The sequence below is a fragment of the Callithrix jacchus genome, chromosome 6, assembly GCF_049354715.1.
Source record: "Callithrix jacchus isolate 240 chromosome 6, calJac240_pri, whole genome shotgun sequence".
In the NCBI taxonomy this organism is placed as follows: Eukaryota; Metazoa; Chordata; class Mammalia; order Primates; family Cebidae; genus Callithrix; species Callithrix jacchus.
In genome coordinates, this window is record NC_133507.1 from 39,741,683 (window position 1) to 39,758,122 (window position 16,440).

Here is a 16,440-nt window from a genome sequence, read left to right on the forward strand (position 1 = left end):
AGGTAACAATATAATATGTATGTATTGAGTGTCTGGTATGTACCAGGAACTATATAAAACATTAAACAATTAGATAGAAAACCTCTACAAACTCCAATCAAGGGGCTCTTGAATTTTGGGGAGGAGGGAGAAGTTAAGCAGACATATAAATAGTTAACATAATCGTAATCCACTGACAATCCACTGTAATTTCCCTGACAAGTGAATTTATAATTGTTGATTACATACCCTTGAAAGCAAAACCTCAATCAAATAAGGAAGTTCACTCTAGAATACTGTTGAACTGAAAATTTTAAAAATAATTATTCTGAGAATACTGATTTTTGGGTATTTAACACACCACGTAAAATTCTTACCCAGGCCACATCTGCATGGTAGTTCAGAGGCATGCTGAAATCGGCAGTGACGTGGCTTATGAAATTACTCTAAGTGGCTAGATTGCCATTTATTTTTAAAATAATAAACACTCCCTTGCCATTAAGAAGTCTGTGCCTTTAGCTTTCTACTAAGTATATATTTGTCAGTGGGTTCTCATTTTCACTGGCTTGTTTTCCAGGGTCCTCGTGGACCTCAGGGAATTGATGGAGAACCAGGTGTTCCTGGTCAACCTGGTGCTCCAGGACCTCCTGGACATCCGTCCCACCCAGGACCTGATGGCATGAGCAGGGTGAGTTGTGTGCATTGTTAATGTCATGTATAGGTCATGTATTAAGTTATTGATATACTGTTAGGATTATAAATTGTGTCAGTTCAGATATTGACAGTTGATTACAAGAGCAGTTAAATAAGGTCAACACTGCTATGGACAGTAAAACAAATGAATCCACAGGGAATTGTTGGAAACATTTGAAGACGTATTCTCTAAAGTACTGCTTCAAATTGTTTGTATCTCTGAACGTCAGCTCTGGACTCCATGAGCTTTGCTTTTTTCTATTGATTCTAAGGGCTGACTGCTTTTTCCACCCTCTGAATGAAAGGAGAGATTTATCTGTCCTATTCTTTATGCTCAGAATGCCAACAAAGTGTGCTCTGCATCCTCCACAAGATGGGATGACACATCCATGATGAGAGAAAGACACTGAGTTGACTCTAAAAACGACACCTAATTATTTCCTCAATTTTAGGTTTTTTACTTGAAGTAAAGTCAAACAAAATGTCCTTCTATACCTACTTGTTTGAATGGTTAGTGGCAGACATAGGAGAATTATGAACATAGGAACACCATGGAGATACTGTGGGTTCAGTTTCAAATCACCTCAATAAAGTGAAATACTGCAATAAAGTGAGTTGTGTGAGATTTTTGTTTCCCAGTGCATATAAACCCAGTGCATATGTTTTTCCACAATGTAGTCTGTTATAAAGCATGCAATAGCATTATGTCTAAAAAACAAAGTATTTTCCTTAATTAAAAATAGCTTATTGCTAAAAATTGTTAATAATCATCTGACCTTTCAGCAAGCCATTTGCTGATGGGGTGTTTTGCTTTGATGCTGATAGTTGCTGACTAATAAGAGTGGAATTGCTGAATGGAGTTGCTATGGTAATTAAAAAAACAAGACAACAATGAAGTTTGCCATATCAAAATCCTTTGTTGTCATTTCAATAATATTCACAGCATCTTCACCAGGAAGAGATTGCATCTTGAGAAACTACTTTCTTTGCTCATTCATAAGAAACCAGTCCTCATCTGTTTAAGTTTTATCATGAGATTGCAACAATTAGGCAACATCTTCCGGCTCTACTTGTAATTCTAATTCTGTAGCTATTGCCATCATATCTGCAGTTATTTCCCCACTGCAGTCTTCAACCACTAAAATTTATTCATGAGGATTGAAATCATCTTCTTCCAAACTCCTGTTGAAGCTGATGTTTTGACCTCATTCTACCAATCAATCAAGAATGTTCTTAACGGCACCTAAAATGGTGAAACCTTTCCAGAAGCTTCTCGATTTTGACCATTATATTCTTAAGTAATAAGATTTAAAAGTTGAAATTTATTTTGATCCATGGGCTCCAAAATGGGTTTTGTATTAGCAGGCATGAAAACAACATTAATATCCTTGTAAATCTCCATCAGAGCTCTTGTGTGACCAGGTGCATTGTCACTGAGCAGTAATATTTTGAAAGAAATCCTTTGTTTCTGAGCAATAGGTCTCAACAGTGGGCTTGAAATATTCAGTAAACAATGCTGTAAAGGCTGTAAATGGATGTGCTGTTATCCAGGCCTTGTTGTTCCATTTATTGGGTACAGGCAGAGTTGTATTATCATAATTCCTAAGGGCCCTGGGATTTCCAGAATAAGGAATAAACATTGGTCTTGGCTTAAAGTCACCAGCTACATTAACCCCTAACAAGAGAGTAAGCCTGTTCTTGGAAGCTTCGAAGACAGGCATTGACTACCCTCCTCTGAAAATGGAAGTCTTAGATGGTATATTCTTCCAACAGAAGTCTGCTTTATGTACATTGAAAATCTATTGTCAAGTGTAGCCATCAAGTTCATCAATGACATTAACTTGACCTTCTGGATGACTAGCTGCAGCATCTGCATTAACATTTACTGCTTCACTTTGCACTTTTATATTATGGAGATGGCCTCTTTCCTTAAACCTCATAAGCCAACATTTTCTAGCTTCCAACTTTTCTTCTGCCACTTCCTTACTTCTTTCAGCCTTCACAGAATTGAAGAGGGTTAGGGCCTTGCTCTGGATTCACTTTTGGGTAAGATAATGTTGTGGCTTTTTTGATTTTCTATATCGACTACTAAACCTTTCTCTATATCAGCATTAAGGCTGTTTCACTTTCTTATTATTTGTGTGTTTACTGAAATGGTACTTCTCATTTTCTTTAAGAACTTTCACTTTGCATTCATAAGTTGGATGACTGTTTGGTTCAAGACATCTAGCTCTGGCCTATCTTGGGTTTCACCATGCCTTCCTTACTAGATCATTTCTAGCTTACAATGTAAAGTGAGAGATGTGAGACTCTTTCTTTCACTTGAGCATTTAGAGGCCATTTTTGGGTTATTAATTAACCTAATTTTAATATTGTTGAGTCTCAGGAAATAGGGGGGCCCATGGAGGAAGAGAGATGGGGAAGAACTGGTGGGTAGAACAACACACACAATATTTATCGATCAAGTTTATTGTCTTATATGGGCATGATTCAAGGCACCCAAAACAATTACTTTAGTGATATCAAAGATCACTGAACACAGATCATCATAACAAATATAAGAAGAACAATAATGATGTTGAAGTATTATGAGAACTGCCAAAATGTGCCACAGAGATGCAAAGTGAACACCTGCTATTGCAAAAATGGCACCAGTTGTCTTTCTTGGTGCAGGGTTGCCACAAGACTTGAATTTGTAATAAGCACAATACTGGTAAAACAGAGTAAAACGAGGCATGCCTGTAGATTGAGAGTATAACAAGGAGACACACGAAATCTGAGTATGATTTTTGCTTTACAAAAGTTCATACATATTTTTCTGAACTCATTATAGAAGAAATTGCCAATTTATTTATAAACAGTGCACACATTCTTTCCCACCAAAATTTGGAAATTAATGTGACTACTAAAATGTATTTGAACAGTTTTGGTCAGTTTGATTACTAGGGTTTCTTAATTGTGAAAGGGAGTAAGACAAACTGTTTCCAATCTTGGAACATTCAAGGATTCATTAAAATGACTATAAAAGTTTTATCAACTTACATAAATATAATTTAAAGTTTACTGAGCATTGAACAAAAAAAAATATCATTTAAAAATAGTCCAAAATGGAAACTGGAATCTTTAGGACAAATGTTTTAAAGGCATCTTTTAGGCTCTGTTTAGATGTTTGGCATTTCTAACTGTGGGAAGAAATCAGTTACAAGACACTTAAACCTGTAATCAATTAGACTACTACTTATCAGAATGATCCATGCTTTTATCAAGTATCAGACATTTGCCACATTGCAGAAATTGCTCTGGAGCAACATACTTATAAAATCCTCTGGGGAAGAATGGTCAATCAAAAGCAAAAACAATAAAGACAACTTGAGTCTTTTTCCAGGCTTTAAAGTCAAGCATTTAAAATGATTCTCAGAAGAGTCATTCTGTAATTATGAATTCCAGAGAGTGTATGTTTCTCCATTTGTAAAGGATGTTGATGTATGTCTTTTACTGTAGAAATAATGTCAACACATTGCTTTTACAGCCGTTTTCAGCTCAAATGGCTGGGTTGGATGAAAAATCTGGACTTGGGAGTCAAGTGGGACTAATGCCTGGCTCTGTGGTAAGCATAACTTTTACTAATCATTGAAATATTTCAATGAAAAAATTATTTTATAAAGAGAATCTTGAGTTAACTAGTCAAATAATAATATACATCTTCTTAAACATTCTCATTCATTCATTAGATTTCTTAACCCTACTATGTGCCAGTTAAAAGCCTAGCCTGTTCCATTCATAATTATGCCAAGTGTTTGCTGATATTAACAAAGGTCTAGCTGTATATTTCATTTAATATTGGAAAAAAATAAAGAAGTTTAAGACATATACCCACAAGAACAATAATAAAACCTATACTTTTATAAATAAAAAATAAAACTATTTTATGGTGGTGGTAGAAACAGTGGTTTGGTAAAATTTTGAAATGAGATGTTTTCCTATTTTCATTTTTATTATCTTATGCCTAACATCCTCTGCCTGCCTTGTTCCAACAGCTCTATGGTTTCCTGGCCGAGTCTTCTCAACATTCCTATCATCTTTTGAATTTCTTGTATATCAGAAAGACTCCCATTTTTTTTCCTGGATATTTGGAGCAGTATAACTTTATTGAATAAATTAACACTTTAAAACCATCTCTCCCATGTTTTTTTGCTCATAATATAGTTATGAGCTCAAACTAATTCCAGGTTAATAGAATTTCAGGCAATAAGAAGTATAAAATTAGACCTCATAGATAACCACCCTTCCTATCCATCCTTAAGGCCAGCATTATCAGCATTTTAAAAATTAGTTGTATATTTTTAAGTTGCTAGTAGTATGGCATCATTCAGTGATTCTTTTGGGATTTTTTTTAAGCTACATATTTTTATCCATTTGGAGTTTAAATAACATATATGTGTTTTTTTTTTTAAATGGAGCTTTCCTTACTGTATATTCCATTAAAATTTAAATTTTGCCATAAGAATAAATTTGATTTTAATTTATTTTACTTTTTAAAGTATGACATTTAAAAATAGTGATAGACATATAATGACAAATGTTCTAAAATTGCATTTATCTTTTCTTCCCTTGTTATGCCTCAGTGGAACGATTTCTTGTTTAAATGAGGAAAGCCTGTGTGGATATATTCAATCTATGTTGTGAAATAAAGAAATCACCCAGGAAACTCAGTGCCCCGAAGAGTTTTCAACCCACATTTAAAATAATCAAGTCATTACTGTTGATGTTTCATAAACCTTTAATTCAATGTATTTATTTAAGTTATAGGAATTATCTGTTGTGAATCTGAAGAACTAAATAGGAAGTTTGAGAACTAACTTATGTCTGCCAAGATTTTTCTTTATTTGGATGTTCTCACTTAACAGAGCCACCCATTAAACAGGCAAGCATTCTTGTTCTAAAGACACGGGGTGTGTACAGGCATATGGCTCATTTCTCTTTATAACACTGAGGGTATGTATAAAATCATCCTAAATGTTGTTCAAGCTTTAATCTCCCTGAATTTAGCTGCCTTCCAAATGAGTACAGATGGATAATATCCCCGTTTGTCAAAGCTTCACTTTTTCAGATTCTAGAGATGATTCAACATTTTTGAAATATCGACCTAATTGTCATGAATGCTATGCAACGTTTTTTCTCATTTGTTTTTAAGGGTCCTGTTGGCCCAAGGGGACCACAAGGTTTACAAGGACAGCAAGTAAGTCTCTTTATAATTAAGTTACATACTGTAGGAAAAAAATATACAAACATATATTACATGAGGTCTCATGACTGCTTTTGGCTGGTATTAAATTTTTTATTGTAATGTTCACTTCAAATGGGATATATTAGTTTTTATTTGTTTAGAAATATATGCAGCATTTTTTTGCAAAGTTTATTGGGGTAAATTTTAATCATCTGATTTCTTTATGTGACTGACCTTTGAGAACAAGATTATATGCCTTTGAGTCTGAAGCAAGAGATCATTATGTTATGTCATGAAAATGTTCATAATTGGTTATATACTAACTCTGAAGCTATGAAATCACTTCCTAGAAGGCAGTCCCCACGTGGCATTATTAGAAATAAGAATTAAGATGTTTGTTCCAGGGGATCATTAGGAAGAACATAATATGATATAATTTTTAAATGCCAATCAAATGCCAATAAAATAGTGATGTAGAGCTATTTTTATTTTTTATAGCAATTTAACAGGCTTCAGAAAATAATATTTCGAAAGAAAGAAAGGCACTTTGGGAGGCCGAGGTGGGCGGATCACGAGGCCAAGAGATCGAGACCATCCTGGCCATGGTGAAACCCCGTCTCTACTAAAAAAAAAAATACAAAAATTAGCCGGGCGTGGTGGCACGCGCCTGTGGTCCCAGCTACTCGGGAGGCTGAGACGGAATCGCTTGAACCCAGGCGGAGGTTGCAGTGAGCCGAGATTGCGCCACTGCACTCCAGCCTGGCGACAGAGTAAGACTCCGTCTCAAAAAAAAGAAGAAAAAATAATCTTTAGTTCAGTCTAAGTTATCACATTATCATTATCGTGTGTGTGGAGTTTTACTTCAAGCTATCAGTGAATAGAAAAATGGTTGATAATGGTGATGAAGATGATAATGACATTGATGAGGAGAGCTACAATTGATTGAGCCCTCACGCACTCTGTGCCAGCACTATTCTAGGTTCTGAACATACATTAATTACGTAACCAGCCGTAACAGCTTAATAAAGTAAGTGCCAATATTATTCTGAGTTTACACATTAGGAAAGAGTTATAAACAGATTAAGTAACTTGTCCAAAGTCACACACTTGAAAATGGCAGAGCCAGCTGTCTGAAAAATTACACTGTATATTGAGAAGTATAGGATTTAGTATTCTATTTTTCCTTGGTTTATTTACATAATTTGTTCTCAATTGTAGGGTGGTGCAGGACCTACAGGACCTCCTGGTGAACCTGGTGACCCTGGACCAATGGTAAATGTCAAGTAAGCATGTAGACCCAGTTACATTTGGGTCCACCATTATAATGATGTCAAATATTTAGTTACCTATCTTCCCAGGTCCTCCCTAATGTAGCAAGTAATAATAATCTAGTTTGGGAGTTCTGTTCTATGAACTGTTCTTAAGTTATATGTTTCTTGTAACAGAATATTTAAATTCAAAGACTGGTTATGATCATTAGTGCTGAGTGATCCGCATTTGTGCAATTATGCTTTTTATTCCTGTTGAGCACATGATCTGAGGGATATAACATAAAATTCAAAACATTAATGAAAGTATTTCTCTGTCTCAATAATATTTATCTTTTCATTTGTCTCAATAATATTTTGACATTTCATTTGTCTCAACAATATTTTGAATTATATTATTGGCAAGTAAAAATAAATATTCTTTTTTTTTCCTTTTTTTTTTTTTAAATTATTAGGGTCCGATTGGTACACGTGGACCAGAGGGCCCTCCTGGTAAACCTGGGGAAGATGTAAGCTACCTTTCCTCATTTTCCATTCAGGTTTAGAAGAGAGGAAGGAGTTACAATGTTAAAAAGAATGTTCCGTATTAATTTCCATTTCATTTCCCCACCCTTTGAGCTTCCATTAAATTCAATGTAAACTGGAGAACTCAGAATAGAATTTTACAAATATCTAAAAGGGCTCTTAATTTGCATACTATTATATTATTAGGTACTACTTTCCTTCATTTTTCAGGTATTTTATTCATATTTCTCCATTAAATGCTAGTCTTGTTGTCACAGTAGTGACAACCTTTCCTAGTGAACCCACTGAAATTACCTGAAAAAAAAATACATTTCTCTGATGGCAATACATCATTATGAGGTCTTATTTAAAAGGAATTTTTAAAATGTGTTAGTAGTATAGTGCCAACATGGCTTTCCAATGATGAAAAAATGATTTCAATTGGATTTCTAATTAAAGTTAAGACCCAACTCCAGATATTAACGTTAAAAACATGTAATCAGAGAACAGTGTACAATAGCAGACTTACATTTCTAGATTCTCAGTTGTACCAAAGTTAGGGATCAAATTATGAGTAGGCCATTATTTCTTTGTGATACTAAACCAAGAATTAATAAATATTTTCTCCTTGTGAGTCATAAGATTCATTTAAACAGATTACATTGAATTTGGCCATAAAGCACATATTTCCGGTAGTCCTTTTTTTTTAACCACAGGAAAGAAATGGAAAGTAGTATTTTAAGAAGCAATACTTTAATCCAGTGTCATGTGATTATATAGAATTCTATAGTGTATATCCTATAGTGTACATGTATGTTTGCATGTATAAATTTTATGTTCATAAAATGGTGAGCTAGATCAGATAAGGCTAATTTACAGCAATGTATTCTTCTGAGTAAATTAATAAAAGCCACAGACTAACTTGATATAATGGAGTATTTTCAGGAATAGTAAGAATGGAGCCTATTTTTATTTTATTTTTTGCACTCTTTAGAGAATTGCCCATTAGCTTTCTAAAGAAGACTGTTTTATCAGTAATTTATTTATCATGTGCTTTCAGAGAAGAACCTTTTAATCACTTTTGCCCCTCCAATCTCCTACATTTTTTCTATAAAGGGTGAACCTGGCAGAAATGGAAATCCTGGTGAAGTGGGATTTGCAGGATCTCCGGTAAGTTTACACTAATCAATAGAACAACATAAAGGCAAACTTTGAAAAATAAAGAACACTGAATTAAATTGCATTTCACTGTATGCACATGTATCAGGCACTAAGTAAATGGAGACAACCAAGCATTGTTCCTTTCCGTAAAAATATGAAATGTCACAAGACATTTTGCCATAGTGATAGTTAACTCCAGTTCTCTGCTTTGCATTGCCACCATAAATAAGCCTTCCAGAGTTAGAAAAGTATATCAAACATAACATGAATACTCTCCAAACTGAGCATTAAATCCTCAGAAAATTTATAAAAAAGATCTTTTTTTACAAAATGAATTATCAGCTTGACCTATTTACAATTTATACTTTAATCCTATTTTAGCTTTTTAAAATCTCTTTAATATTTTCACTTTATATTGTCACACATGTCTAAACAATAGCTTGAAGAAAAGCTTATTGCCTTGTTTTTTTGTTTGTTTGTTTTATTGACTTGGGACAATAAATTATGGACAGGATGCCTCTTTGGCTGCTCCCCAAACCCTAACCTTTGCTGAAATTCTTGATTAATGTTCTGGGTCCTAAAATCATATGACAATATAACTGATTTCCAGCCCTCCTAACACGGCTGTTTTCTTCTCCCTTGGCTCCCTAAAAGAATCATCCCCTGGCAACTACTCCATCAGAATCCAGGACCTGGCCCCTTGGCCATTCTCTGAACCCACCTGTCAGTCATCACTCAAATTACTTTGCCAGGCCCTCTTCTAGAATTTGTTACACTGGTGATGGGGAAAATTAGAGAATGATAAGCAAGCAAAAATCTCCCTCAAACATTCCTACTTCTTGGGTTTCTCCTGCCCAACAGCCCCTAAAGATTCCTCTCCTATTTATTACATTTATTATCATTTCCTTATGTTTCTACCACTCAGTACAATCAACAGTACCACATTATTTTCTGAAAATTGATGAGGTTCAATGCTAGGAATTTTTTTAAACAAACGAATGTTCCCTTATCTTTTCAGGGAAATTTACAAAGCTCAAAAGATTATTTGGTTGCAATTATAAATCAGTCTCTCAGCTCCCTGCTTTCTTTCCTCCTCCATCAGCCTGGGAAATAAATGCAGACGAAGGCATGAGGTTTAGTCATTAGCACAGATGTCCTTTTCAGCCAATCCAGATTTGAACTTCCCATGTCCTGCTGCACTCTTGCTCATGCTAACAGTGTGGGCCCTCCATGGGGAGGAAGGGTGCCCTGCCAGCACATCACAGATGCACTGTGCAAGCTCAGTGCAATGTGTGATTGCACTGTAATGACAGTCCTGGGTCAGCAAAATAATTTTTTTATGAGGATTAGGACATCTGGTTCATTTTCTTGTTACATTAGAGATATTTAATCACATGAGAATTTCCCTTGCAGACCATAAAAATTGAAGTTAACTAATTATTTGAAATAACATAGCTCAGCAACTCCGCTGTGGGCTTAGATGGGTCTGCACTAAGTTGCCTGTTAAGAATGGAGAGGAGACAGATCTCTGCACAATGAAGCATTAAGTTGAACACTTAAAGGGAGTTCTTGATGTGAAAGAATTCTTGAACAAGGTGTAAACAGAAGAACGAATAGGACTTCATTTGTTCAGAGAGCATGATTTTTTTCTACCCCTACTGTGATAACCCCCTAAAATACTAAAGAAATAATTTTCTTTCAAGAGGTCACAGAGTAATTATTGCTTTGATTTTATTATATGAATTTCATTCATTGAGTTGCTTATTTTAGAAAATAGTGAATGAAACCTATGATTTCTAGAGCAGAAAGATTTTGTTATCTGTGTAAGATTATGCTAGGATAAGAGAAGTTCCTTAGGAAAAATTAAAGTGCTTTGAGAGTTAGAAATATTAAACCATTTATTTATTCAGTTGTTTATGCAATGATTACTCATTGACTGCTCATTAACCAGACATAAGGCTAAATGCCAGATATGCATAAATTAATAATAATAATCATTAATTGATAACATCAATCAATGCTATCAAGGTGCTCAATATACTGGCACAGTGGTAATGGCAATTCATTGCAAAATCAAATTAATGTAGGCCATGATAATAAGTAAATAATTAAGTCACTGGCTTAATGTCTGTTTTAAGAGAGTACAAGGGAAAAGTTTCAAGCATCTTTCAAAATAACTGTATCACCGGATCTGATTTTCTGTGGTATTTATATTGTTTTTTATTTAATGTGTTTAGGTAAAAGCTACATAGAATTTGCAGAAATTAAGTACTTATTTAGTCAGGAAACAAAGCATTCTCATATTTCTGGACTTTCTTTTCTGTTGGATATTTCACTTGTTTATTCATTTAGTTTTTTAAATCATAAATCCACAATGTTTCTCCTAAACCATTTATTAAAAACATTCCTAATCACATTATAATACTATTCATTGTATCATATTCCACTACCAATATTCAGAAATTCATCGAAAATAAAAATATTGGTTCGCTACAAAGGTATTTAATCTCATACTATAAACAAAGCACAATAAAGAAGGAAATGGATATTTTATCATGAATTTCTCTCCTGAATATTTTTTTCTCTACCTTGGTATAGTCAATTCTGACTTTGGACATATTGATTCATGCTTATGTTCTTGTTTTGTTTTCGCTACTAATTATAACATGGTGATGTCATGTGAAAAATTTAAAATGTCATTAACTCAATACCTGGCATTAATTTATATTCTTGTATAAGTAATATTTCCATTTCTAACAGCATATTTACTTTGCTAATTTTGGTCACCCAGATATATTTTGACAGATAAAAGTATACTGCTTTTTTTGTTGTTGTTCTTCTTAATATGTTGCTAAAAACTGTGTACTAGCTATCTTTTGAAGAAAATGACATGTTAAGGAATTTTGCATCTTTATTAATGACTCTAAAATGCCTTATCTATGTTTTCCTTCCAGGGAGCGCGTGGCTTTCCTGGGGCTCCTGGTCTTCCAGGTCTGAAGGGTCACCGAGTAAGTTCAATCTATTGTAATCCTCTTAGATACTGTGGTTTAGTGAATTGGCTCTGGGGAGCCAATTCAAAGTTTTTACAAGTCAATTTATCGATTGTCCTTAACTGTCTATGGTTGCAGGTTGAGCATTGTGGTTACTGAAATCACAATGCTTTTTCTTATTATTATTAAACTGAGTTCTGGGGTACATGTGCAGATGGTGCAGGATAGTACATTTCCTTTGAGTTTAATTTGATTTGATAAAGAAATATATGTTGAGTTCTTACTATGTACTGGATACTATACTACAAAAGAGGATACAGTGATGAATGAGAAAAATCTCTGGCCTGAAGCTTTCAGGCTAAGGCGGATACAGATGAAAAGATAGGCAATTCCCATATAGTAGAATAAATGATGTGGTAGTCACAGAGAGTACTAAATCACAGAAGGGGCCCAGTTTATCTTGACTTGGAAAGCAATAGAATGCCTTTCTTGTTACCAAAGATAATTATGATGTAGCTATCATATATTGTTGATGTATGTAGAATCTGTCATCTATCTAATCTATTTATCATAATATCAAATAGTGATATTCAATCAATATACACTGGCCTCTGTTTTGAATAGTTGAGATTTTGATTAGGATGTCTGCTGCTATACTTGTTATTAAGTATTTTGAATATTTACCATGAATACAAATGATATTTGTTAACAATATGAACTCTGTAGTTATGTGTTTTCTCTAAAGCCACCATAAGTTTTTCATTTGTAGCTACAGATTAAATTTCTATGAAGTCATAAATGTTTGAAGGGTGAGAACACTGCAAGCTGAAAATGTTGTTTAATGGTGAAAACTCTAATTTTCCTTGAATAAGCTTTCAGAAAAGGTTGAGAATTCGAAAATATTTTGAGTAACAACTTTAACTTTGAGATTCGTTTTTATAAGGCAATTTCTGCAAGCTTATTTTTGGTTCTTCTCTTATGCCTTTGAGAATTAAAAAAACAGATACAAATACAAATTTATAATTTTCTTTTTAGGGACACAAAGGTCTTGAAGGCCCTAAAGGTGAAGTTGGAGCACCTGGATCCAAGGTAATCTTATAATTATCTCACTGTAAACTCACCTTGGCATCTTAGTTTTACTTCAAATGCCTACACATTTTTCAGGACCACCTTAATTCAGCAGGAGAGAGGACTATAAATAAATAAATAGTTAGGTAAATAAATGTAATTTTCTAAAGATGAGTGGTGAGGGCTTTACCATGCCATGACTTAAATATGCCCTCAAGCATAGCCATGATGCCACTGGGTGTCTGCCAGTGTAGGATGGGTGTTATCTTCAGATGAAGATGGCACTATGAATCTATCTTCTAAGAAACAATCGTTTATTTTTCTCCTTAAAAAGTATCTGAAAGGTTTAGGTTATTCATTTGCCCCATTATTGAGGACTCCTTTAATACCAGGACCTTCTGCCCATTGTTTCTTCTCAAAATTTATTTGTATTTCTACAGGAAGAAAAAACATCAAGGAAGTATAAGGAAATTTTTAGTGGAAAGCATCATGAACCTAATGTGGAAAATCATTTGGCTTTAACATTTTTTATTTCTAAGTCTTTTAGAATAGATCTTAAGAGAATATTACAATCGATATCAGCTTTGTAAAGTTTTACTTGAGACATGTGGGACACAAGGACTTACAGTCCTTTCCTGAGGCTAGTTACTGTGGCTAGCTGTGATAGCTTCCATCAGTCTTAAGTCCCCAATATTATTTTAGATGTATTTCTTTAAAACTACTTATTACATTTTGAGAAGAGGTAATGAAACGACATTCTGAGATCCTATATCATAAGTACATCCTTCATATGTCCGCTTTGAAAATATGCTTTTAAAATTATACACATGGAACAAAGTGATTTGAGTATGAGTTGTAATGTATTTTCACTTTTGTTTTAGGGTGAAGCAGGCCCTACTGGTCCAATGGGTGCCATGGGTCCTCTGGTATGTGCTGGTTTTCTTGTTTCTTAAATTTCTAATTTTATATATCCTTGTTTTTCAGATTATAACAAGATAATTTTTAAATGAAAAATAAAAATAAATGGAGACCATATGTTGGCTGGTAAAATAATCTTGATAACCAGCTGACAGACAAGCATAAGACAGTTGAGCCCTTCTAACAGAAAAGGCTTCCTCCATTTCATTGTTTATCTTAACAGTTGAATGCCCTTATTCTTTTTCTATACTCAGTGATCAATCAAGATTATTATAGATTTAGACCGTTAATAAAGCTAGGTTAAGTGAAATCTATTTATGTAAGAGGTGATAGGTTATTTATCTCCTCAGGGGGAGAGTGTTTCAAACCTAACATTGCCCCTGGAAATACTACTGCTATGTGGCCAGTTATCTTGACTCTCAATTGAATTGAGTGGGAGAATCTGGCTACCTTGAATTTCAAATTAGGTGCTTCAAGAGATATTTCTTCTCTATCATCTACAGGGTCCAAGGGGAATGCCAGGAGAGAGAGGGAGACTTGGGCCACAGGGTGCTCCTGTAAGTATATCTGCTTTTATTTATACTGCTTAGATTTATATTTCGATTCTTTTTCAGATTTGGTTTACTGAACTTGCCTTTTAAATGAACGTAACAGTACCTGTCACCTATATTTTTCTTTTGGAATAAAGTCAGGTTTACAGAAAAGTTGGAAAGAAAGTACAGGGAATTCTTGAACTGTCTTCACTTTGCTTTTAATGTTAACATATAACCACAGTACATTTGTCATCTACTTTAATACAAAAATTAAGAAAATAATGAATACTTATAGCAGCATGGAATATAGTTCATAGAAAAACACAAACTTGGATATAGTAAGAAAATTACAGTAATAGGAAACATTTATCAAGTGCTTATTGTATGTCAACAATTCTTCCAAGCATTTTATGTTCCTCATACTTCTAAAAGGTGGGTACTCTGAGTGTACTTTTTGAAAGAGCTGCACCTCCTGATCACCTGCCCTTGATTGATTTTAATTATACAGATTAAGAAATACTCTTGTGGCTACTTATGTAACTTGAACCTGTGTAGGAGGCATATTCTGTTATTTTCACACCTCTCTGAAGGTCAGGCTATGCTGACTAATATTTCAAACTTATATTTCATTACGTTGCACCTACTTTGCTTTAGAGAGTTACAGACTGCCACCTTTCCTCTATTATTTCAAGATTCAATCATCCCCATTACAATTAGAAATCCCAGGTTTATACTGTCTCTGCTATTACCCTCAGCCCACAGAGGACAACTGACTCAGAGCTTCTCAACAATACCAAATTCAGGGCCCCTGGTTTGGAAAGCATAAGACCCTCTCACCAGGCCATTCTTTATCACTCTAGTAAGCAAGGTGTCCTAAGGGGATATAGAAAATATTATAGAATAGAGTCAGCTGTTGGCTTATCCAGGCTGACATAGTCTTTCAACATAGTATGTTCTCTTCTTTGTGCTTTCTTCTACCATCGCCAAGGGAGTTCTGACATTTCTGCCCCAGCATGGGCCATTGCTCTTCCCACATCTCTAAGAACTGTCTCCTGTGTTAGCATTATTTCTCAGGGTTCTTACCAGGGTGTTAAATTCCAATATCATGAGAGCGTGTTTCCACATCATTAAAGTTTCCCAACTTTATATATATATATATATATTTTTTGATTCAGTGCCTTCAGGACCAAGACCCATATATTCTTTCTCAGATTCCACCTCTACCTGATGTTTAGGTCTTATAGATGCTTTGGTGTAAGATATCTTTTTTAAAAATCAGGAGTAGTGCTAGTTATCAGTCTAGTGTCCAGAAGGGAGGCTAATGTTGTCTGTTAAAGTAGAGGCTTAGGTATCATCTTCAAACAAGAGAGAAGTACTAACTATTAATGGGGGAATGGGCCACTTCTGTATGCCCAGTGACTTTAGATGGGCATGAAATTTTATAGTTCTTTTTTTTTTTCCTTTAAATTTTGAGGACATGATCTTGCTCTGTTGCCCAAGCTATGGTGCAGTGGAACAGTCATTGCTCACTGTAGCCTTGAACTTCTGGGCTTAAGTGATACTTTCTCACCTCAGCCTCCCAAATAGCTGGGACTACAGGTGCATGCCACCATTCTTGTAGAGATAGGGTCTCACATTGTTGTCCAAGCTGGTCTCAAACTCCTGGCTTCAAGTAATCCTCCTGTCTCAGCCTCCCAAAGTGTTGGAAGGCATGAGTCACTGGGCCCAGCTGAAGTTCTTAAGTGTGTAGACCCACATATCCTAATGCTGAATCTCAGAGTCCCACTCCTCCCAGTCCAGGACTCTGACCATGACATAACAGACTTTCTAGGTTTGAGAATCCAACCATCCCGAGAGCCCTTATACTCTTAGCATTAAGTTCTGGGCTGGGCCTGATATTTATCTTTTTCTTCTCTCTGATTGTAGAAGATGAGAATTTAAAAAAATGCTGCCGAGGATTCTTACATTGGTGATTAATCACCATTAGCCTTTTAGTGTCTTTCTCCAACAGATGCACTATACAAGACCCATGCAGTTATAAATAGCTTCATAATCACTATATTCTTATTTCCTCTCAAATGTCTGAGATTTTGCACCAC

General features: G+C 34.8%; 1 protein-coding gene across 4 annotated transcripts in view; it reads left to right on the forward strand.

Annotated features, from left to right (window-relative positions):
• COL5A2 (collagen type V alpha 2 chain) overlaps window positions 1-16,440 on the forward strand; it is a 422,925-nt gene that overhangs the window by 361,814 nt on the left and 44,671 nt on the right. For all 4 annotated transcript variants that reach the window (XM_078327126.1, XM_078327125.1, XM_002749552.7 and 1 more), the window contains 10 exons: window positions 557-667; window positions 4,202-4,279; window positions 5,867-5,911; window positions 7,118-7,171; window positions 7,623-7,676; window positions 8,788-8,841; window positions 11,787-11,840; window positions 12,858-12,911; window positions 13,772-13,816; window positions 14,312-14,365. In XM_078327126.1, the coding sequence (XP_078183252.1) occupies window positions 557-667; window positions 4,202-4,279; window positions 5,867-5,911; window positions 7,118-7,171; window positions 7,623-7,676; window positions 8,788-8,841; window positions 11,787-11,840; window positions 12,858-12,911; window positions 13,772-13,816; window positions 14,312-14,365 (603 nt within the window). The remainder of the gene's footprint in view (window positions 1-556; window positions 668-4,201; window positions 4,280-5,866; window positions 5,912-7,117; window positions 7,172-7,622; window positions 7,677-8,787; window positions 8,842-11,786; window positions 11,841-12,857; window positions 12,912-13,771; window positions 13,817-14,311; window positions 14,366-16,440) is intronic.